Below are 22,054 nucleotides of genomic sequence, written 5' to 3'. Positions count from 1 at the left end.
GGTGTTAAGTTCCGGGTGTTGGACACTGGGGCTGTACTGCTGGCTCTTGCGGTTCAGGACTCCCGCCTGTGGCCTCTGCTGGCAAGGTGTAGGTGAGCTGAACTCAAGGCCCCAGTGCTCCACACCTGCAGCCCTCCTGAGCACTGCTGTGGTGGACCAGGAGGGGCTTGGACTCCCTCAAGACCGCCAGCACCCTCTTCATCACACGGGGCTGAAAAGACCTTGCATCCCTGAAGGCCCATCCCTGCTGCTGACACCCAGGCCTCTGTAGCTCAGTCCACAGCAGCTGTCTCTGCTCTACCACAGACCTCAGGCTGACGGAAGTACCTGTGAGCATGCACGGGAATGAAGGAGGCCCAGAGCAGAAGCCACAGCAGGAAAACAAACAAACAAACAAACAAACAAAATCGAGACTGAAGAGAGCGCCGAGGCCAAGGCTGCTCTAGGACAGGGCTGAGTCAATTCACCACTGCCTCCAGTTCCAGAGGGCCTGATGCCCCGTTCTGACCACTGCGGGCCCTTCCGAGTATGCGGTGCCCAGACAGACATGCAGGCCAACGCTAATACACATAACATAATAAAATCTAAAAGAATAAATTCTAAGACCTGAGACTACAAGGGAGTAGTGGCATATGCCTGCCACACCTGCTAAAAGAATATCTAAGGGTGCTAAAAGCAGTCCTGCTGTTAAGTTCACGGCCGCGGGGGGGAGTGTTGGCAGCACCCACATGGTCGAGGGAGGAAAGTCATGCACACTGATCCAAAGTGATGCAGACCAGACTGCCATCCCGTGGGCCGAGACGGTGGCCCTGTCATCAGTGAAGGCTGTGGAAGGCAGGCGGGTTGTATCTGCCTTGGAAGGACTTGGGCTGCAGGGAAGAAGGTATCAGGAGCAGTAGGTCGCCATGGGGCTGAGGCTCTGGGCTCCTTTCCGCAGCGGTCTTACTAGAAACCTACCATATTGTGCACCTGTGGTGGCCTTGCGGCAGCAGACACACAAACTCACTTTTGGATTCCAAATGGCCTATGCCACCAGCTCTAGCCCCTACCTAGCCCCCTTCCCAGAGCCTTCATTCCAAGCTGCCTGGCTGGAAACAGCCTTGCCCACGGCTGCTTCAAACAGGTCTGGTCTAGAGATGGGAGGACAGAACCAAGGCTCTGCGGAGTGGGTGCCTGTCTCACTGGGCAGCGTTGAGTGCCAACCATGGCATCCGGTGTCTCGCCCTGACTTGGTCAGGGTTTCTATTGCTACAATGAAACTCTGTGACCATAAGCAACTCCGGGAGGAAAGTTTATCTGGCTTAGGCTTCCATATCACAGTTCACCACTGAAGGCAGTCAGCACAGGGCAGGAACTGGAGGCAGGAGCTGATGCAGACGCCATGGAGGGTGCAGCTTACTGGCTTGCTCAACCTTTCTTGTGAAACCTAGGACCACCAGCCAGGGGATGGCACCACACACCACAGGCTGGGCCCTCCCCCATCAGTCACTAGATAAGAAAATGTACCTCGCACACCTCTCAGCCTTTCCTCTGTTAAACTATCTAAGTGCGGTGTCTAGAGCCATTAAGGAGAGGGAAATGAGTTAAGAAGTTGCCCCCACCAGACTTGCGCTGGGTGTGTAAGAGAGCATCGAGCGAGCCATGGGGAGCGAGCGAGCCCGAGTAAACAGCCCCCTCCAGGCCTCCAGGCTTGCCCCTGCCTTGAGCAAACCCCTTCTCAGCTGCCTATGGCCAAGGTGTTCACACAGCACTAAAAACCACCTAAGACATCAAGACCAAAATCTGACCCAGCTGCTTTATTTGCTGTGGGATTTGAAACAAGGATCACTGCTCAGCCCTGGCTGGCCTGGCGCCCACACTGATCCTCCCGCCTCTGCGGCCTGAGTGCGAGCACGGACGATGGCGGTGAGCCTGCCTTGTGACCGGCACAGACAAGTGATGGCGGCAGCACTGCTCCGTCTGTGGCGCTGGGGATGGAAGCCGTGGCGACGCCCGCGGTGACTAGAACTCCACTTTGCAGGCAGGGAAGGCCTCGTCCTGCATGGACACCATGCTGCCGCTGCCCAGCACCCTGATGCCCAGCGCCTCGCGCTGCTCCTGCGTCTCCTCGTACCACCTGTGCATCACCGCCGAGTCGAAGGTGGGGATCAGTGTGACCTGGGGAGGGAACGTGCGGATGGTGACACTCCCAGCAGGCGCCCCACCCCACCCCGCCCCACCCCGCCCCACCCCACCTGCAGCGTGCACGAGGGCCTTCTCTGCCCCCGGGCACTGTCACACAGCCCAGGCGGGCCGGCCACTTCCCAGCCACCTCCCAGAGTCTCCCACGCCACACCACGCCACTGTGAGGGGCAGCGCTGTTGCCAGGGTAACCACCCCGCACACCCCTTGAGATGTAGCCTCCTCTGCGCTGGTGCAGCTGCCCCGGGGCCTTCGTCCCCACTGCCCTCAAACCTGGCCCTGCACACAGGGCTGCCTGGCTCACAGGGCTGCTCAGCGTGGGACAGCCTCCCAACCAGAGCCCCTCAGCTCCACTCTGGTGACACGTCTCAGCTGCAGGGACACAACATCTCAGACCCACGGGCAGGACCTCAGAGTCCTGGGTCCCTGAAGGGGTCCACCCACCTGCAGGTCAAGGTCCCACTGCTGCTTGCCGGCCAGCAGCGCGTCCAACACGGCCCGCAGGCCCTCTTCCTGGCGCTGGCCCTGCCCACTGATGACATAGCAGAGCGCTCGGACTCGAAGGAAGAAGTCCTGGTCCAGGTGGCCTGTGCCACCCCCAGGCAGGTAGGCCAGGTCCAGGTAGACGGGGGAGCCAGCAGCAGGTGCCACAGAGCGGCTACTGAGCCCTGCGGGTAACACACAGGTTGGTGGCGGCATCAGGGCATCTATGTGACAGAGGGACAGACACCCGAGATTCCTGTATTCACAGGGGCCAGTGTCAGGCACACTTGCTGGGCCACAGAGATGGGGGCTCAGGGAGCAAGCTCAGCCCACAGACTGTGAGGCCCTGGGTGTGGGAATAAGAGGGCTCCCAAAACTGGTCATGTGGCAAATGCTTCAGACTCAAACTCTGTCCCCACTCCCAGGTGAGGTGACAGGGAGCGAGGGTAGCAGGGGAAGCGGCCTGAGGCCCAGGACCACAAGCACGCGCACTGGCATAAGGCGATGGGAAGTGGAGCCCCCAGTCCTGCCTGGCATTGGCACAGCCAGCGAAAGCTGTGACTCAGGGCAGACTGACGTGCTGGGGACACCAGGGACAGCATGGAACTGAGGTCTGCAGAGGGACTGCAGGGCCCGTCTGAGCCCGGGCCTCACGGGTAGTCCTGAGAACCTATAAATGCCGTCCCTCACAAGCGTGGGCTTGATGGGAAGGGTGTCACTAGGTGCCAACCTGGGTAGACAGAGTTATCAAGTCTCCCTGGCCACTTAATCTCTTCTGCAATGAAGTCCCAGGACCAATCTGTAAATGTGCCAAACCTAGAGCCTGGGCCAAAGCAGCCGTCAGCTGCAGCAATGCCTAAGGCCTGAGCCCTGCAGGGACAGGCCCAGAGAGTGGTCTCAGTGCCACCTGGCCCGGAGGTGGGCAGAGAGCCACTTCCGACTTCCAAGGCAGGCCTGGTGGCTCTGAAGGTGTTGCCCTTGGAACCCAGGTGCAAAGCCAAGCCCAGGAGCTTACCTATCAAATCAGCTATCACGAGACTGAGGCAGGGGTTATCACTTCAGGGCCAGCTTGGGCTACAGTCCAAAACCCTCTCTGTCTCTGAGATAGGGTCTTTCTTGACACGTAGTCCAGGCTGGCCTCAAAGTCACAGAGATCTGCCCATCTCTGCCTCCCAAGTACTGGGATTAAAGGCTGAGCTACCACGCCTGACAAAACCCTCTCAGAAAACTGAAAAAGCTAAATGTGACAGACACCATGGCCTCTCTGCCTCTGTAGGCACAGGGTCCCAAAGTAAGGCCATCCCAAAACGGGAACAAGACTACAAACAGGAAAGCCCGTGCTAGCCCAGGACCTGGCTGAATTTCCTAGACAGCAAAACACGAGACCCAGCCCAGGAGTCCTCTCTGGGGATCTAAAGGGCGGGAGCAGGTAGGCGCGGCTGGCACGGGGGGGGGGGGGGGGTTGGGGGGGATGGGGGGCCGCGGGCCAGCCCCTGAACTGGAGTGAGGCCAGAGAGCAGAGTGGCTGGAGTGCCAGGGGGAAGGTGGGATGGGACTCACCAGAGGAGGTCCTCGTGGCAGGTGCCACTTTGGGGACAGTCTTGGGGACTGAGGGCTTCCTGGTGAGCGGCACACGGCCTGGCTTGTCTGCAGGCTCACTGCGGGCACTTAGTGGCCGTGCCCTGTCCCCGGCAGGGCCCTTGGTCTTGGCAGCCACAGATGCAGCTCTGGGGGCAGCGGAGGAGGAGGAGCTCGGCCTTGGGGGGGCCTTGCGGCTGCGACCGGGATTGGCGAGGTTGGGCGGCTGCCTGGTACGGGGCGGCAGGGCCTCGGGGTCCACCATGCAGATGCCGGGGACGTCGGGAAGGGGTGGTGGCACACGGGGTGTGGGCAGCGGGTCCCTGGCCGCGCCCTCACTACCCGCGTCGTCGTCGGAGTCTGCGGCCGGCACAGGGTCAGAGTCAGACAGCGTGGGCAGCGACTCACTCACTGACGTGGGCGGCGTCTCGGGTGGCCGCTCCTGCGAACGGGCGCTGCTGTCCGAGCTGCCCGGAGATGCGGGAAGGGGCGGCTTGCGGTGCGCAAACTCACAAGGTGACACGAGGCACAGGTCTACATCGTGTGGGGATGTGGAGCGGCGGGCAAGGCGCAGGGGCAGGCTCAGCCCCGGGTCACCCGCTGGCAGAACCTGCTCGAAGGACACGGACAGAGACTCATCTACCTCAGTAGAGTGCGGTGAGCCCAGCTCCGCAGGCAGCGAGGGCGTGGTCAGAGTGGGTGTCGTGGCTGTGGGTGTCGTGGCTGAGGGTGATGCGTCCAGCGCAGGTTCTGGGCGAAGCGGGCTGAGAGACAGGCGCTCAGGGCTGTTGCCAGGGACACTAGGTGGTGGGGACCGAGCTGGAGACAGGGTTGGGGACGGGGCAGGTGGCCGCTCGGGCTCCAGGCTGCTCCCTGCCTCTCCCGGGCTCTCAGGCAAACGAGCCATAGGCGGCCCTGAGGGAACCAGGGCTCGAGGACCGTTCTGTGCCGTGCGAGGCTTCGTGTTGGCGACACCTGGCCCGGATCGGCGCACGTCGCGGACTGCAGGCCGTGTGGGCCCAGGTTTTGCATCCTTCTTGAGGTCGCGCGAGGGCGGAGCCGGCTGTCTTCGCACTGTGCTCCTGCTGGAGCTGCCAATGGCGCTCCGGACAGGCTCTTTGCGCGAGCTGTCCCGCGAGGCCAAGCTGTCCTGGCTGTCAGCCCTCGCGGGAGCATCCAAATCCCGCGCGGTGACCACCGGGCGGCGCAGACACGGCAGGTGCTGCAGGCGCTGCAGCCCGTCCAGCAGGCGCGTGGGCGGCGTGCGCCCAGGGAACAGCACACGAACCACCTTGTCGCTGGGCACCGCGGGCTGCCACACCAGGAGGGCGCAGGCGGGCGCTGCGGGGTCCCCGGGGGGCGGGTGCAGTACAAAGAGCTCAAGGCGGCCAACACCCAGTTTCTCAAAGAGGACAGTGGGGCGCGCGGGCTGCGGGCCTCGCTGCAGGGGCAGCGGTGCGATGCCCAGGCTCTGCAGCAGGCCCCGCGCGCACACCGCCTCGTCCTCTCCCCCACGCAGCCGAGACGTCGCCTCTCGAGCATTGAGGAATACGACACCCAGGGCGGGAGACAGAAGGCGGCGCAGCATCTCCTCGCGTGGTCCCTGCGGCCCCGCGGCCGCCTCACGTTCTGCCAGCTTGCGACGCAGCAGGCTATTGAGGCCGGGCAGGCTGTCCGCGCCTGCGTGGGTCACCAGCACTGCGTCCACACGGTCCAGGTGGCGCACCAGCTTCCAGAAGCTCGACTTGGGGTTGGAACCGCCATTCACCAGCACAGTGAAGCCGTTGACTGCAAAGAAGGCGGCATCGCCCAGGCCGCCTGGGAACACATAGCAGCAGGGCCGCGCCAGGCGCAGGAAGCCGCCCGCGGCCGGCGGCTCCAGCAGCTCGAAGGGCGACGGCGGCTCCAGCGACTCGGCCACATACTCCAGAAAGGCACGCAGGCCCTCGGAGGCCGGCAGCAGCGCGGGTGGGTTCAGTCGCAGTCGCAGCCCAGGCGTGGGGCCCAGTAGCGTCCAGTCCCCAAAGGTCGGACAGGACAGGGTGAGGGCCGGTGGGGCAGTGGGTGCCGAGGCCAGCGCATCCTGGACCTATAGGACCAGCACAGGGTCGCCTAGACCCAAGGACTTGGGCACCACTCCCCCTAGTCCCCAGCTCTGCATCCCGGGCCTCCTGGCCTCACCTTCCTGGCCCATGGCCCGCTGTCTGCGCCCCCCCTCACTGCACGGTCTGTGAGCAGTTTTGGGGTCCTTTCCCGCCCCAGGGCAGTGCAGGGGGACAGCTCACCTCTTTGTCCCCCAGCACCTGCAGGAAGTGCTGGGCTGAGAACCCCCCGGTCTGCAGCAGCAGCTCCCCGGTCTCCTCCAGGCAGGGTCCTGCCAGCACCAGCAGCTTGTGTGGAGCGGGGTCCATCAGGAGGTTCCGGAGCTGTGGGTGAGTGCTCTCTGAGCAGTGCCCAGGCTGCCCAGCCCTGAACTCAGCCGTGGACACAGCAGTCCCTTCCCCGCAGCCTCTCTCCCGCAGTGGCTGATATCACTAGCAGAGCTCTCGCTAGTCTAGCAGAGACTGCTTCAGGCAGAACCGCCTAGCTTTCTTATGGCAAGGTTCCTCTATGAAAGCACAGGTTAGCCATCACCTCTTCAGCCTGCTTCAGCCTTCCCCCACGGGAAGAGGTCCCTGGCAGCAATCCCAGAAAAAAAGATGCCGAAGGGATCAACTAGCGGCCAGCCGGGCAGCGTCTGACCTCTGCCGGCTGTAACAGGTACGGACTAGCCAAAGCCGAGGCTCCTGGGCACCTGGGACAGCTCCTAGGTCAGTCAGCCTCCAGGAGAACCTTGTGACTCCCAAGGCCTCCAGCTAGACCCAGCACAGCCCCTCCCCTTGCAAGGCTCCAGCCTTCCTGTCCCGCCCTACTAGGGAGAGGAAGCTAAGGCAGGAAGGACCAAGCTCGTGCTCTGGGGCAGGTGTGAGCAGGGGACAGGGCAGACCCCAGGTCACCTGCTCCTACCTCATCACAGAGGGATTTGTCTGAAGGGTTCAACAGGACCAGCGTCTCCAGGGTCTCTCCACGGTGGTGCAGGCTCCGCTGACCTGAGGGATGACTGAGGATCAGCTGGTCTGATGGCAAATCCTGCCACCAGCAAGGGACCCTCAAGTCTGCAAGCCCCAGAACCCACACAAGGGCGCCACACTCTGATGAGGGCAACTGGAAAGCCAAAGACACCCGGGCTCAAGTGGAGACAGCCCAGACACGCAGCCGCGATGGCCGCCATGGCACCTCTCAGCTCAGCAGGAAGGGGGACAAAGCAGCTCCGCCCCACCCCCGCCAGGCTGCTTGTGGAGCCCGGCAGACTCAGCTGCAGCTGGGCCACCGCCCAGAGGGCTTTTCCGAGGGGCTGTGGCCCACGGGTCACACAGCATATGGCATTTCCAGCTCCGTCTCCAGTCCAGCACTGTGACTCAAAGCGACAATCAGACAGACACTTCCTTCCCCTCCAGCAGCTGTAGGTGACTCAGCCACTGGGCAGGAGATAGCTACAAGCAACACCCACAAAGCAGCCAGTGGCCGCTCTGCCATCCTGGGGTCCCCGGGGAGCTTGCCCTGCACCCCATCTCTGCTTCCCATTGACTGAGAGCACCCTGCAGGTTCTCCGCCCCAAAGGTCCCTCCCTAGAGTCGTCGCTGTGCCCTTGTGTGCACAGGCCCTGCTCCTACTGTCCCAAAGCTGAGGCAGCATTCCCATCTTAGGGGTAGCACTGCACAGGCCTCGTGGTGCCCCAAGCCACGCCCACCATGCACTGTCACTCAGCAGCTTGGCATCTAGTGAATGGGCAGAGGAACCCTGGGACAGATCACCTTTCACAATGCTGGAGAAGGTAGCTGAGTGCCGGGACACAAAGACCTTGAGCTGCTCATCCAGGCTGCAGATGCTAGGGTCCACATCCTCCCACGAGCGAACCCCTGCAGGTCACAAGAGACACAGCTCAGCTCCGGCACCCTCCTGCCCACCTGCCCCGGCCCGGGGCAGAGCCGAGAGACTCAGGCAGGCCTCAGCCTTTCACTGACTGGTAGCCTGGCTGGCTGGTCATCTGCCCTAGGTCCCCTGCTTTCCTGCTAGGACCCTGAACTTGAGAGAGAGAGAGAGAGAGAGAGAGAGAGAGAGAGAGAGAGAGAGAGAGAGAGAGAGCGCATGTGTGTGAGTGTGACCGTGTGTGAGTGTGACTCTGTGTGTGTGTGTGTGTGTGTGTGTGTGTGTGTGTGTGTGTGTGTGTGTGATCCTTCTGCATCTTATGTCTGGAGCAGAGTCCCTCACTGAATCTTCAGGTCGTCACCTGGTGAGGCTGGCTGCCAGTGAACAGGCCCTGTCTCAGTCTCCAGATCAGAGCTGGGACCACAGGCACACACTGCTCAGCTCTGACGGCGTCTCGGGGCGTCTGCACCTTCCACTCAGCCATCTCAGCCACTGCGTTTGTGGGAGCTGCCTCCGACTCCACGTGCTGTGAGCTCCCCTGGGCTGGGACCAGACCCCTCCCTTCCCCTCCCCTCCCCTCGGACTCTAAGGTTCCCTCTGAGCCAGTGGTTCTCGACCTTGCTCACGCTGTGACCCTTTGCTGTGCTGACCCCAACCATGAAATTATTTTGCTGCTACTTCACAGCTGTAACTTGGGTACTGTTATGATTTGTAAATATCTGATATGCGACCTCTGTGAAAGGGTCGATCCACCCCAAAGGTGTCGAGACCCACAAGGTGAGGACTGGCACGGGTGTCAATCCAAGCCCGTGCCTGTGTTGAGATGTCACACTTAGTCAGGGACACTCTTCATGCCACGAATTCAGATGGGCGTTCTATGTTCTTCTGGGGATTTGAGGGTTTTTTGAGACAGTATTTCACATGGTCCAGGATGGGCGCAAATTCCCTATAATGCCCCTAGCTAAGCACAAACCCCTAATCCTGCCTCCATCTCAGAAGTGATGCGACCTCCAGAGAAGGATTCTGGGGTTGGGGCTGGGTCTCGAGCGAGTCAGGCAACGACTCTACCGATGAGCCCCAGCACTTGCTTTCAAGAAAGCAGTCCTGCACCCCAGGCTATCCTGGAACTAGCAGTGCGCCTCTGGCCTCAGCTCCCCAGCGCAAGGGTGACCGGTGCCTGCATCGCACTCGCAGCCCCGTTGCAGGCGACGCAGCCCCGCCCGGTGCCCCAGTGTGACAGGTGCGCCCGAGTCAGCTCCCCGGTGCCAAGCTCCCCCGGGGCGGCCGCGCCACCCACGCGCCAATTAGCATCGGGAAAAGCAGGCCCCGGGGCGCCCAGGGAGGGTGCGAGCCGGGCAGGGGCGGGGCCAGAAGAGCGAGGCCGCACCCGCCGGAACCCCGGAGCCGCGGACGCGGCGCCCACCCGAGCCCCAGGTCGCCCCCGGGATCCGGCGCCCGTCCGCCAGGCCCCACGCGGAGCCCAGGCCGCCGCGCCCCACCCGGCCGCAGTGACCCGCGCCGCCGGGAAGTGCGCAGGCGGCCGCCAGCCTCGCGCGGACCCCAGGCGGCGCCGGACCCCAGGCGGCCCGCCGGAACGATGCGTCCGCGGGCGCCGCGCCCCACCCGGACCCCGGCCCGCAGCGGGCCGGAACCCCGGCCCCACCCGGACGCCCCGCCGCCCGGCCCCCGGCCCCCGCGGCCCGACCTCGTTCCAGCTCCTCCAGGACGTAGGCCAGCAGCCCCGGGCAGCCGCACTCGCCGCCCACCACCAGCAGCAGCAGCGAGCTCGGCGCCGCCACAGCCTCGGGCGCTGCCATCGCCGCCGCCATCTTCGCGCCGCCCCGACGCTTCCAGCGCCCCGCCCCGCTGACCACGCCCCTTCACCGAGCGTACCGGAAGCCCCAGAGACCCCGGCCGGAAGCGCCCCCTCCTGTCCACCCTATCAACGCCCTCCGGGAGACAGCAGAGAGCGGAGACGCCCCGTCCTGAGGAGCTGAAGCCCTGCCAAAATTCCATTCATTCATTCATGCGCTCATTCATCCTTCCAGGGACACTTCCCGACGTTCTGTCCCGCAAAGTCCTCCTGTAGCAGCGGTTCCACACAGAACCGGAGTCTGAGATGTACTAGCAGCTCCCTAGGATTCCGACACATAGGGCTTTGAGGGATGTGTAGGAGTTTGCTCAGAGAGTGTGTGTGTGTGTGTCTGTCTGTCTGTCTGTCTGTCTGTGTATGTCTGTGTGTGTGTCTGTGTCTGTCTGTGTGTCTGTGTGTGTGTCTGTGTGGTGGGCCAGGACCAAGTGAGGCAGACGCTACAGTATGAGAGGTATTGAAGTCAGGGGGACACTGTTCCTGTCATTTTAGGGGAAAGGACATTTTGGAGGTGTTAAATCAGCAGGCCTGTTAAGTGTTAGCGTCCATCTGACTCCAACTAAGTTTGCCTCTCGGCCTTCATCGAACTAACGACCCTCCTGCCCGCACTCTTCCCACAGGCTGGGCCGCAGACATCACTGCAGAAAGCTTGGGTTCCCCTTGGACTGTGCGACTCCCACCCACGGCGCCTGGAACAGCCTCACTCCAATCGTCCACCCCATGTCAAATGTCTAAACTGCTGTGCAGACCAAGAATGCCAGGGGCTGCCCTCGCCAGTGAGCCCCTGTCTCTGTGCTTGGGCATTCCCAAGGAGGCTGAGGCAGGGGGACCAGAAGGTCACAGTCAGCCTCAGTTACCTAGCAAATACGGGCTACATCAGTCTCTGCATCAAAAAGAAACAATCAAAAAAGACAAACTCATTCTTTAATCCCAGCACTCGGGAGGCAGAGGCAGGCGGATCTCTGTGAGTTTGAGGCCAGCCTGGTCTACAGATCGAGTGCCAGGACGGCCAGGGCTGCAGAGAATATTTCAAAACAAACAAAAAATAAGCAAAATGCAAATCAGGGCTGAGGAGAAGAGGTCTAGGAGGCGGAGCCAGGCCCCTGCTGATGTCCTGTCCGGCCTTGTCTAAGCCAACTTCCTCCTTGGTCAGTGTGTAGCAACAGCCATGGCCTCATGCCATGGTCCGGGGCTCCTGGATACCAATTTCCTTGTCTTTTTGGCTCTGTGTGCTTCCCAGATCCTGACTCCTCCTGTGGCTGCTCAGCCTGTAACTTCCTCTGTTTTAACAGAAACAGAACTGGACTTGATGGTGCATCCGGTCACCCCAGACTCCTCACAGAAGACTGAGGTAGGGGCATTGTGGAGAGTCTGAGGCCATGTCAGGCTATAGAGCAAGCCGAAGGATAGCCTGGGCTGTGTAGGAAGTCATCCGGAGTGGAGAGGGTCCCAGGCCAGCCTGTGGTAATCCTTTGAAACCAACACAGATGGCTCAGCAGCTAAGAACTCTTAATGCTCTTGCAGAGACCCGAGTTAATCCCAGCCCCCACATCGCAGGTCCCAACTGCCTGGAACGCCCGCTCCAAGGAATCTACCGCCGCTTCTGTCCTTCATGGCTGCGCATACTAAGACTTCTTTAAAGCAAAACTCAAAGAGACGGCTACGTTGGCTCGCCTTTATTTCCTAGCACATGGGGGGGCAGAGGAAGGCAGATTTTCTGGTCAGCCTGGACTACAAAGAAAATCCCCAGCCATTTAAGGCTACAGGGCGACCCCACCAAAAAACCAGGGAGCTGGAGAAGCGCTGAAAACCAGCAGCTTTTCGATGCTTCTGTCCCGTGCAGGGGACACAGGGAAAGTTTGCAGCACGGACCCAGCAGCCCGTTCCGTTTGTTCCAGCTCTTCCTACGTCACCAGTCCCTCGGGATTTGAACCCAGGAGCTGAAGTTTGCACTCTTCCAGATGCCCAAGGGCCCTTTGTTTCCCTTCTTTCTCTGCTCAAACCGTCGAGTCTCCTGCCTCAGCCTTCCGGCTTTGGGCGAGGCAGGCCCGGGGCTTCGCACCTGTGGTGAGTGCTGATGTTCTGATCCCCAAGCCGCTCGCTCAGAACATCTCCACCAGGAGTCAGCTGGGGAAAGGCCCTCATTAACTTTGCAGACCAATGGCTCGAGTCTTCTGTAAAACTCTCAAAATAAGCCTTGTGTCCTTGAGTTTTTCTGTCCCTGGAGTTCGGGGTCCAGGCGTGGGGAGTGCAAGGCTCTTCGAGAGACGATGAATCGCTGGTCAGTCCTGAAATCCTAAACTTTGGAACTGAGGTCACACCCTCACCTCTGTCCACATCTAGATGCAGCTAACTAATGGGTCAGCCGGGGAGGGGGTTGGGGGAGGGGAGCGAGCGACCGAGGAAACTCTGAGCCCTCGGGCAGACATTCTGTCTGCAACAAGTAGTTCAGTCACTCTCCACCTCAGCGGACAGACAGGTCCCAGCCTCCACAGGACCACGTGTCAGCTTCTGAGCCACGCCCCCAGCCCCTCCCCCTGGGATCACAGGCTGTCACTCTACCCCTGACCCATGCCCCCAGCACCTCCAAAGAGGGTTTTCGTCATCCATGGATCAGGCTTCCCTGGAACTTAAAATGTTCCCGCCTCCATCTCCCAAAGATGGGCTGGCAGATATGGGACACCAAGCTCAACCCTGCTGAGCTTTGGAAGCAATTGCTATCACTGTGACAGCGACCACAGCTTTCTTTATTCCCGGAGTCCACGTCCCACGCTTTTCCAATCCCATCACCACCAGCTTCATGTCGCCCCCTGCCGGCCGCTGGAAGAATTGCCGGCTGAGCCCGAGGCCACGCCCCCCTCAGTCTGCACCAATCGGGAGCTGCAGGAACTCACGGCTTTGGCCTGACCTCACCGCCTTCACAAACAGCACCTTCAGTGTTTCTGTGTTCCTGAGAGAGGCCGCACTCCCTCGGGCAGTGAAGCATCCAGGCTGGCTTGTGTTTCTCTGCATGTTCCTTTAGAAGTCAAGGAGGCATGTAAACCGGACAGGACAGTTGCTCTTAGGCATTCATCTTGTGTGCCCTGTACGACTTGCAAACATCACTGTATCCCAGCAACGACAACTGTATTGATGCTACCATCGCCACTATACTCTGTTTCTGATTAAAGTATAAAAAGTCCGATTGTGGGGCTGGGGATTTCGCTCAGTGGGAGAGCGCTTGCCTAAGCACAAGGCCCTGGGTTTGGTCCTCAGCTTGTGGGGGCCGGGGTGGGGGGGTGGGGGTGGTCTAATTGCTCTCAGTAAAACTGTCACAGGCTCAGTCTTGCCGTGGCCTCTCGGCCCTCTAACCTCATGGCAGTCCATAAGTAAATGTGGGCACTTACAAGGTGCCTCCCGCTTCCTAACATGCCAGTCGGACCTGCGCCCTGGCTGCCCCTCCCAGCTGCCCCTTCCAGCCCTCCTGAGTTGCCCCAGGGTTCCCACAGCCCAGTCAGACCTCCCCACCGCCCGCATTCCCCTTTATTTCTGTTTCCCTCCCCACCTTGACTGGTGCGGTTGATTACTTGCTCCTCCTGGGTGTGCTTTTCAATCCAGCTAGTGCTAAGTGATTGAACTGCACACTCATGGCCCTCGCGCCTGAGAGTGTCTTAGGGGAGGGTACAGTGAGCCACCTGTGAGGAACAGTTATGTGTCAACATCAGGAGAGGGTACAGTGAGCCACTTGTGAGGGAGTCACCTTCAACGGGGCTGAGATTGTTTGCTTGTTTGTTTGTTTTGTTTGGGGGTTACAAGACGGGTTTTTCAGTGTAGAGCCTGCAACTGTCCTTGTGCTCACTCTGTAGCCCAGGCTAGCCTCAAACTGAACAGAAGCGTCTGCCTGCCTCTGCCTCCCTAGGGCTGGGATTAGATGCCCCCCCACCTGGCCTGGGCTGCTGAGTTTAACATAAATTGGGGAGAGGACATGTCACATCTGTCACAACTGGGCATTGGAGGTTGAGAGCTTTCAGGAGTCAGTTCTCTCCTTTCAAAGGTGGGTCCCGGGGATCGAACACAGGCTGTCACTTTTATCCACAGAGCCAGCTTGCCAGCCTGCTCACATGCACCTTTCAGTTTTAATTGCAGTGTAAGGGTGTGTATGTCTGTGCACCAAATGTGTGCCTGGTGCCTAAGTAGACCCCTGGAGCTGGAGTTACAGACAGCTGTGAGCTGCTACATTGGTGCTGGGAACTAAACCTGGGTATCTGGAAGAGCAGCCAGTGCCCCTAACCATTGAGCCACCCCCCCAACTTAGGAATTTTTGTTGGAGTGAGCTTTGTGACATCTCAGAGTCTACCGTGTCTGACTTGCAGTCGTCCCATCTGATTCTTCGAGTGCCTGGGATGTCAAGAGTGAGGTCCCTACCTGAGTAAATAGACTCTGAGTGTGTGTGTGTGTGTGCGCGCGCGCTCCTGTGTGTGCATGTGTGTGTGTGCGTGTACAAGCACACAAGTGCTTGTGACTGTGTGTTTGTGACAACACAACTTGTAGAAGTAAGTTCCATCATTATGGGACCCAGTGGCCCACCAGGTCCCCAGACTTTGTCGCAAGCACATCTCCTCTGCCAGCTGAGCCATCCTCCGGCCATCTTTTTGATTGCTTGTGTTTTGTTTTGTTTTGTCTTGTTTTTTGAGGCCCTGTTTCATGGGTTCAGGCTGACCTTGAACTCCTGATCTCTGACCTCAGCCTTTCTCATGTTGGGATGACAGGTGAGCCATGCCACACCCTTCTCCCCTTACCTGTGTGGGCTTCACTGGGTAACACGGAGACCCAGGGAAGTCATGGAGAAGTTAAAGCCACTGAGCAGGGGCACTGAAAGCAGAAAGAATGGAGTTTGAGGGGCTGCAGAGGAGCCCAGGGCCAGCAGGTCCTCAGCTGGGAGTTAGCTGAGCCTCTGGGAGAGTCCTAAGCAGCCCCAGGGCTCAGAATTGGCCTCAAACTGATCAGTGGTAAATGTCGGTGAACCCTGTAATCCTATGAGTGCTGTGAACCCCGTGACCCCATGAGCACAGAAAACAAATAGAATATTCCCAGGGACGGCAATCACTGACATCCAGAGGGAGACAAACTTTATTTAAGAGAAGTGATGAGTTTGGCTAAAGGGCCCTCCCAGCCTCCTGGGCCCCAGGCACTCAATTGGCGCACACCCATGCATACGTCCGCATAAGTCATTTTTAAACATCCTGAGTGAGCTGCCGTGTGTGGCACGCCTTTTCTCATAAAAGCACTGGGAAGGCAGAGGCAGGTAGATCCCTGAGTGTGAGACCAGTTTGGTCCACAGAGTGAGACCCTGTCCCAAAATAACAACACTTTTTTTTTTAAGATTTATTTATTTATTATGAACACAACACCCTGCCCCCATGTACGTCTACACACCAGCAGAGGGCACCAGATCTCAGTACAGATGGTTGTGAGCCACCATGTGGTTGCTGGGAATTGAACTCATGACCTCTGGAAGAGCAGTCAGTGCTCTTAACCTCCGAGCCATCTCTCCAGCCCCCAAAATAACAACACTTAGTAACCAATTAAAGTGTCGTTTGTGACGGGACGTAGTGGCACATGCCTGCCGTCTCAGCCCTGGGGAGGCTGACTCGGGAGACTCCGGGAGTTCAGGGATATTGGTGACTACATGGTGAAGGCACGGGTGGCCTGGGCTTATAAAAACAAACAAACAAAAAAGCATGTTGTCACAGGAACAAGGTGGGCCAAGATTTAGAAATTTTTCTAGGACTGGAGAGGTGGCTCAGAGGTTAAGAGCACTGACCATCCGGAGTCCCTGCTCTTTATTCCCAGAAACCATGGCTCACAACCATCTACAAGTCAATCTGCTGCCCTCTTCTGACAGAACACTGCATATGCAATAAATAAATCTTAAAAAAAGAAAAATTTCTAGCCTTATATTAAAAAGCTATCAACAAAAACATCTTTCTGATAAATGTGGTGGTGTGTGTGCCCCAGCACTCGGAGGCTGAGGCAGGAGGGGAGGAGAGCAGACCCCGGCAGTGCAGCCCTCACCCAGAGCACACGGTGAATGTCTCCAACACTGCAAGACAGGTCTGGCCTTTCTCCCCCACCCCTCTGTGTTGGGGAAGTCCTGTTATTTGTCAATAAAGCACTGTTGAGCCTATAGAAAACCTAGATAGGAGGGACTAGGAGTCGAGGAGGATTCTGGGAAGGGGAAACACAAGAGAGTCAACATGTAACGCCATTGGGGGTAGGAAGCCTGGAACTATTCTCCGGTAAGAGACATACTTAGATTAACAATTATGGGGTAATTACTTAAGGCAGAGCTAGCCAGTAAGAGACAAGCAAGGCCAACAGCTTCATAATTAATATAGCCTCCTGTGTGTTTATTTGGGACTCATGCGGATCTAGAACCAGGCGGGCGGGAAGGCTCCTCTCAAAGAAAAAGCTTCCCTTAACACCTCTGCCTTGCCAAGAGCTGTTAGATTACATCCTAAAGCTGGCCCCAAGGTTCATTCCTTATTTGGCCACTTCTTTATGCCTGACTAAAACTCCAAGGTCCAACTGTCAAACAACTCTGAGTTCTAGCAATCAAAACTCATTATTTGGCTAACCTGTCCAATTGGGATTTACCAACTCACCCTAGCACAGACTCCCGTTTTCTCCTTAAGAACCCAATCTGCACCGGGCGTTGGTGGCGCACGCCTTTAATCCCAGCACTCGGGAGGCAGAGGCAGGTGGATCTCTGTGAGTTCAAGACCAGCCTGGTCTACAGAGCGAGTTCCAGGGCAGCCTCCAAAACAATACAGAGAAACCCTGCCTCGAAAACCACTCCCAAAAAACAAAGAACCCCATGTGCAGACACCTGTCCCTCTGGGTAGCACATCTCCTTAGTGCTGAGAATGTGCTCTCTGGGTGTGTCCTGTGTGGACTCCCAGGCCGTTCCCATGGTCCCTTTGCAGGCACGGGAATCCCGCGGGCCGGACAGTAAGCCTGAGGGCATTTTAGGGGCACAGGGACTGGAGGAGAAGGGAGGGAACCGCTCTGCTTGGTGACTAAGGGATCAGAGTGGAGTGGTCTGAAGCCCCAGATTAGCCGGGTGCACTGTGGGAGGACAGCCAGGTGGCCCTGCTGGGTTCTTCACCCCCAGCTAGAAGCCCCACAGAGTGAGAGGTGTCAGGACTGGAGCCCATTGTTAGGAGAGGCTCAGGGGCACATTCCCAGCACACCTCAGCTCTGGACCCTGAGCACAGGCCTTGTAGACTGGGAATTCTCGCGAAGGCCGGGCCCAAGGCTAAGGCCGGCCTGTGCATACCGACTTCTCCCTCTTCGGCATCTCATTTCCTGCCTGTGACCCCCAGGGTATAGGCTGCACCCCAGGTTCTGTCTGCCTCTGACCCAGTGTCTACCCCACTTGAGCAGCCTGCAGAACAGAGGCAGGGGCCAGTGTGTTCCAGCAGAGGGAGACACTGTCCTAGCCTGGCCACTGCACACCTTGGCCGGCATCTTCCTGCCTCACTCAGTAAGATCACAGGCGTGTGCCACCACGCCCAATCTCTGAATCTTACAACTATCCTATGGGCCGGAGCGTGTTAGTGGTTTCCTCAGAGAGCGGGGAAAAGTGAGGCCCCACAGTCGTATATTCCCGAGATCAATGGGGCAGCTCCAAGACCAGCAAGCAGCCAGACAGACCCAGCTCGCTCGGCCTTGCTTGCTGTGGAGCCAAAGGGAGGCGCGCGCCACCTAGCGGCCGCTAGCGAAAACACACTGCGGATAGTGCCTCCTGTCTCCCTACAGTTAAGGCGGCCAGGAAAAGAAAGCTAAGAGAGAAAATTCTACCAAGAAACAGCGTCCAATCCCAGCACTCGGGAGGCAGGGGCAGGCGGGTCTCTGTGGGAGAAACAGAGAGACAGGGAGACAGAGACACAGACAGACACAGAAAGACACATAGACAGAGACAGAGACAGAGAGCAGCTATGTGGGCTGGCACACTCCTGCATCCCAGGAATCAGGACCTGAGGCAGGAGAATTAGAGGGAGTTACAGGCTGGCCTTGGCACACAAATCCTGTCTCAACAAACAGTAAAAGAATTGATTCCATATAAAAAGATCGATGGGGCTAGAGATAGAGATAGCTCAGCAACCAAGAGCACTGACCGGGGTTCGGGTCCCAGCACCCACAGGATGGCTCACAACCATTTAACTCCGTCCCAGGGGAACCGACACCATTTCTGGCCTCGCAGGCACCAGGCACGCAGGTGATGCAGACATACCTGCAGGAAATAAATGCACACACCTAAAATAAGAATTAATCCAAAAAGGATGGATAGGCCGGGCGTTGGTGGCGCACGCCTTTAATCCCAGCACTCGGGAGGCAGAAGCAGGAGGATCTCTTTGAGTTCAAGGCCAGCCTGGTCTACAGAGCGAGTTCCAGGACAGCCAGGGCTGCACAGTGAAGCCCTGTCTCGAAAAACAAAAAGAAACAAACAAACAAAAGATGGCTAGATGGCGTAAAAATGAAAAGGAAGGAAAGAAGGAAGGGAGTGAGGGAGGAAGGAAGGAAGGAGAGGAAGGAAAGAAAGGAAGAAAACCTCTGGATTCACAATCGAGACCATTACGCCTACGACTCCCAGCATCTCCCGCGCGCAGAGGTTCTGTCGTAGCTCCGGAGGAACTTGCAAAAGCTCGTCGCTCTGCCTCCTGGGAATTGTAGTCCCTGCATGAGAGAGGCGGGGCTTGTACGTCACTGATCTGTAGCCAATAAAAAAGCTAAGGTTTTAGAGCGCTAGCATAGGTATCCAATGGACGCACGGCATCGGGTAGGGCGGGACTTCCGTTAGGGACATGGTGAGAGCCTGCGCGGAAAGCATCACTTCCTTTCGTGGCTGGCGGCGAGCGAGGACGGACCGCCATGAAGGCCTCAGGCACGGTAAGGGGGCCGCCGTCGGGCTGGAGGCGCGGCGGGGGCGGCGGGGCCGCTCGGGGTGGCTGCGGGCCTGGGCGCCGCCGTGCGCGGGGGCCGAGACCCGCTCTCCAGCCCCGGGCCGCCCTCGGCGAGGCGCAGGCTCCGCCGCAACATGGCGGCCGCCGCGTGCGGAGCGGAGGCCGGGGCGGTCGGGAGCGCGCGCGGGGCTGCGGACCGAGATCTTACCGTCTGGAAAGTGCCCGGCAGTGTCGCGCTCCTGTGACAGCAGCCCCTGGGAAGCTGAGGCAGGAGGATTGCCGCGAGTTCCAGTGGGAAAAGCCCCTGCCCCCCCCCCCGTGAAGGAAAGACGCGGGCGGCGGCGATGTGGCGCTCGGGAGGCGGCGAGGGCGAGGCAGGACCCCGGGGTCGCCGGCCGGGGCAGGGAGGCGTCTGCGGCGCTGCCCGGCGTGCGCTGGGCCCCCCGGCCCGGGTCGCCTGCTGTCCCCGAGCCTGCGCGGTGGAGGCACGGGGCAGGGGCTGAGTCGGCCGAGCCGTCCCCGGGCTGCAGGCCGCGATGGCCTGCCTGCCTGTCACCGCCGCTCGGGGGGCGGGAGCGTTGTCCCGGGTGCTTGGGTGGGAAGACAGGGCTGTGTGTGACCCTCCCCTCCCTTCCAGCTCCGCGAGTACAAGGTGGTGGGGCGCTGCCTGCCCACCCCGAAGTGCCACACGCCACCGCTGTACCGGATGCGCATCTTCGCGCCCAACCACGTGGTGGCCAAGTCCCGCTTCTGGTATTTCGTGTCCCAGCTGAAGAAGATGAAGAAGTCGTCCGGGGAGATCGTGTACTGCGGGCAGGTGTTTGAGAAGTCTCCACTGCGAGTGAAGAACTTCGGCATCTGGCTGCGCTACGACTCCCGCAGCGGCACGCACAACATGTACCGCGAGTACCGGGACCTGACCACCGCCGGCGCCGTCACGCAGTGCTGTGAGTGTCCCCGCCCGCCCCCCCCCTCCTGCACCCCCCCTCCTGCACCCGACCCAAGGACTGCCGCTGCCTGTAGCGGCTGTTTAAACAGTGGTGCACACAGCAAAGGGGCTTTGTCGCCTTTGGGGGGCTGCGTGGTGCCCCCCAGAGTGAATCAAGAGGTTCTACAGTCCCGGGGGCAGGCGCGCAGGGGTGTGGCTGGGGCTGACTTCCTCCTCCCTCCGCAGACCGGGACATGGGTGCCCGGCACCGTGCCCGAGCTCACTCCATCCAGATCATGAAGGTGGAGGAGATCGCAGCTGGCAAATGCCGCCGGCCGGCCGTCAAGCAGTTCCACGTGAGTGACCCTGAGTGGGGGCTGACGCGGGCCTGCGGGGGGTGGTTCCACCTGGTGAGCCCTGGGTGTTCATCCCTCCCTCTCCACAGGACTCCAAGATCAAGTTCCCGTTGCCTCACCGTGTGTTACGGCGCCAGCACAAGCCACGCTTCACCACCAAGAGGCCTAACACCTTCTTCTAGACCCAGAGATCCACTGAATAAAACAGTTTCTGCCTGGCTCGTTGCTTCTGTGTCCCTGAAGAGGTCCCCGGGCCCCCAAAGCTCAGGCTAGCCCCACCTGACAGCCTTAGCTCAGTGGCCATTCTTGGGCCTCTTCTGTACAGCTGAGTGCTACCACGGTAACTCGGCCCTCCTGGAGGGGTGTGTGCTGAGCCCTCGCTACCTGAGGCCCTGTGCGTGACACTGAGGTGGCCTTCTGCAGTCTCCAGGGTGCTGGCTCAGGCCTGAGAATTCCAGGCATGAACTTAATCCACCCCCAGGACCGACTGAGCCCTTGTCCTGCTGGTGGGAATGAGGCCAGCCAGGGACCTGGGCCTCGGCTGCGTCTGGGAAATGTCACTGAGTGCCTCGGCTACTACTGACTAGGCAGGTGGTGGCATGGGGCTCCTTTTGGCTAGGTGTGACCAGGGCTATCATGGCCAGGCTGGAGTTGAAGGGGTGCCAGTCACTGGGGACCACTCTGCTGCCTCCTGGAAATAATGGTGTTGCGGTTTGCTGGGTGGTGGTGGAGCACGCAGAGTTTAAGGCCAGCCTGGTCTACAAGAGCTACTTCAGGACACCCTCCAACGCTACAGAGAAACCAAAAAGTTTCCTGCTGGCTAAAGAATAGAGCACTAGAAGTATGGTATCGAGTTTGGTTTTTTTTTTTTTTTTTTGGTTTTTTTTTTTTTTTTTTTTTTTTGGTTTTTACGAGACAGGGTTTCACTGTATTGTTTCGGAGGCTATCGGTCCAGCCTGGCCTCGAACGCACAAATATCCGCCTGCCTCTGCCTCCCGAGTGCTGGGATTGAGGGCGCCACCACCGCCCGGCTGGTATCGAGTTTTAACACCCTGTCCTTACCTTTGGCCGCCAGAGGAGGGCGTCTGGTGTCCCGGAGATGAGATTTGTGGGTGCTGAGACTCCCTCAAGAGCAGACATTTTGTCTAGTCACTTTGCTCCATTATCCTCCACTTGACCACCTAATAAGGACAAGGCGCCCTCTCCAGCTCTCCGTGTCCTCATGCTTGGCATGTTCTCTGGACAAGAGTTGGTACCTGGGCCGGAGTGCCGCTCAATGCTTTGGACCCTTGGGGAAATCACATAGCGCCACTGCAGCTCTTACAGAGGACCTGGGTAGGTCCCCAGCACCTAATTAGCCCACATCTGTGATGCCATCCGCTGCAGGTGCCCGCATTCCCACACACCTAGCCCGTAGTTAGGCATAGTTGTCAGGGTTACATACTGGTCACTCGGACATAGCAGGTTACATACTAGTCGCTCGGGCTCGCCTGGCTCAGATTCACCTACCTCTGCCTCCTGAATGGCCTTTAATCCCAGTGCTTGGGAGGAAGAGTCCACCCTGCTCCACAAAGCCCAGGGCAGCCGGCATTGTTAACACGGGCGCAAGCGGACCGCAGGTGGATCTGAGTTGAAGACCAGAGGGCCGGGCAGTGGCGGCTCGATCATGTAATCCCAGCACTCGCGGCAGGCAGGCGGAGTTCCAGGCCAGGCTGGTGTACAGACACCTGGTCTGGAAAAGCTA

General features: G+C 59.3%; 2 protein-coding genes, 1 long non-coding RNA gene and 1 other non-coding gene across 5 annotated transcripts; 3 read left to right on the top strand and 1 right to left on the bottom strand.

Moving 5' to 3' along the window:
* Nucleotides 1-1,781: 1,781 nt before the first annotated feature.
* On the bottom strand, nt 1,782-10,074 carry Map1s (microtubule associated protein 1S). Of its 2 annotated transcripts, none has more exons than XM_021223091.2 (7): nt 9,917-10,074; nt 8,097-8,201; nt 7,249-7,331; nt 6,528-6,668; nt 4,225-6,331; nt 2,626-2,888; nt 1,782-2,157 (listed from the first exon to the last, which is right to left on the bottom strand). In XM_021223091.2, the coding sequence occupies exons 1-7, from the start codon at nt 10,038-10,040 to the stop codon at nt 2,002-2,004; spliced, it is 2,979 nt and encodes a 992-aa protein (XP_021078750.1). In that variant the 5' UTR covers nt 10,041-10,074; the 3' UTR covers nt 1,782-2,001. The 2 variants fall into 2 exon arrangements, with proteins under 2 accessions (XP_021078750.1, XP_005086169.1); XM_005086112.4 differs by having other exon boundaries at nt 2,626-2,849.
* On the top strand, nt 10,009-13,262 carry LOC121139125. The gene is made up of 2 exons (XR_005875980.1): nt 10,009-10,332; nt 10,702-13,262. It is a non-coding gene; the product is annotated as an uncharacterized LOC121139125 (long non-coding RNA).
* A 5,599-nt stretch (nt 13,263-18,861) lies between these two features.
* Nucleotides 18,862-20,529, top strand: Rpl18a (ribosomal protein L18a). Its single transcript, XM_040742114.1, has 4 exons — nt 18,862-19,012; nt 19,664-19,973; nt 20,201-20,310; nt 20,400-20,529. The coding sequence occupies exons 1-4, from the start codon at nt 18,995-18,997 to the stop codon at nt 20,490-20,492; spliced, it is 531 nt and encodes a 176-aa protein (XP_040598048.1). The 5' UTR covers nt 18,862-18,994; the 3' UTR covers nt 20,493-20,529.
* On the top strand, nt 20,015-20,145 carry LOC121139176. The gene has a single exon (XR_005876022.1). It is a non-coding gene; the product is annotated as a small nucleolar RNA SNORA68 (small nucleolar RNA).
* Nucleotides 20,530-22,054: the final 1,525 nt, after the last annotated feature.

The sequence above is a fragment of the Mesocricetus auratus genome, unplaced genomic scaffold (genome assembly GCF_017639785.1).
Source record: "Mesocricetus auratus isolate SY011 unplaced genomic scaffold, BCM_Maur_2.0 Super-Scaffold_6731, whole genome shotgun sequence".
Classification (NCBI taxonomy): domain Eukaryota; kingdom Metazoa; phylum Chordata; class Mammalia; order Rodentia; family Cricetidae; genus Mesocricetus; species Mesocricetus auratus.
The sequence above is the reverse complement of the archived record's forward strand: the minus strand, read 5'-3'. Positions and strand labels throughout refer to the sequence as shown.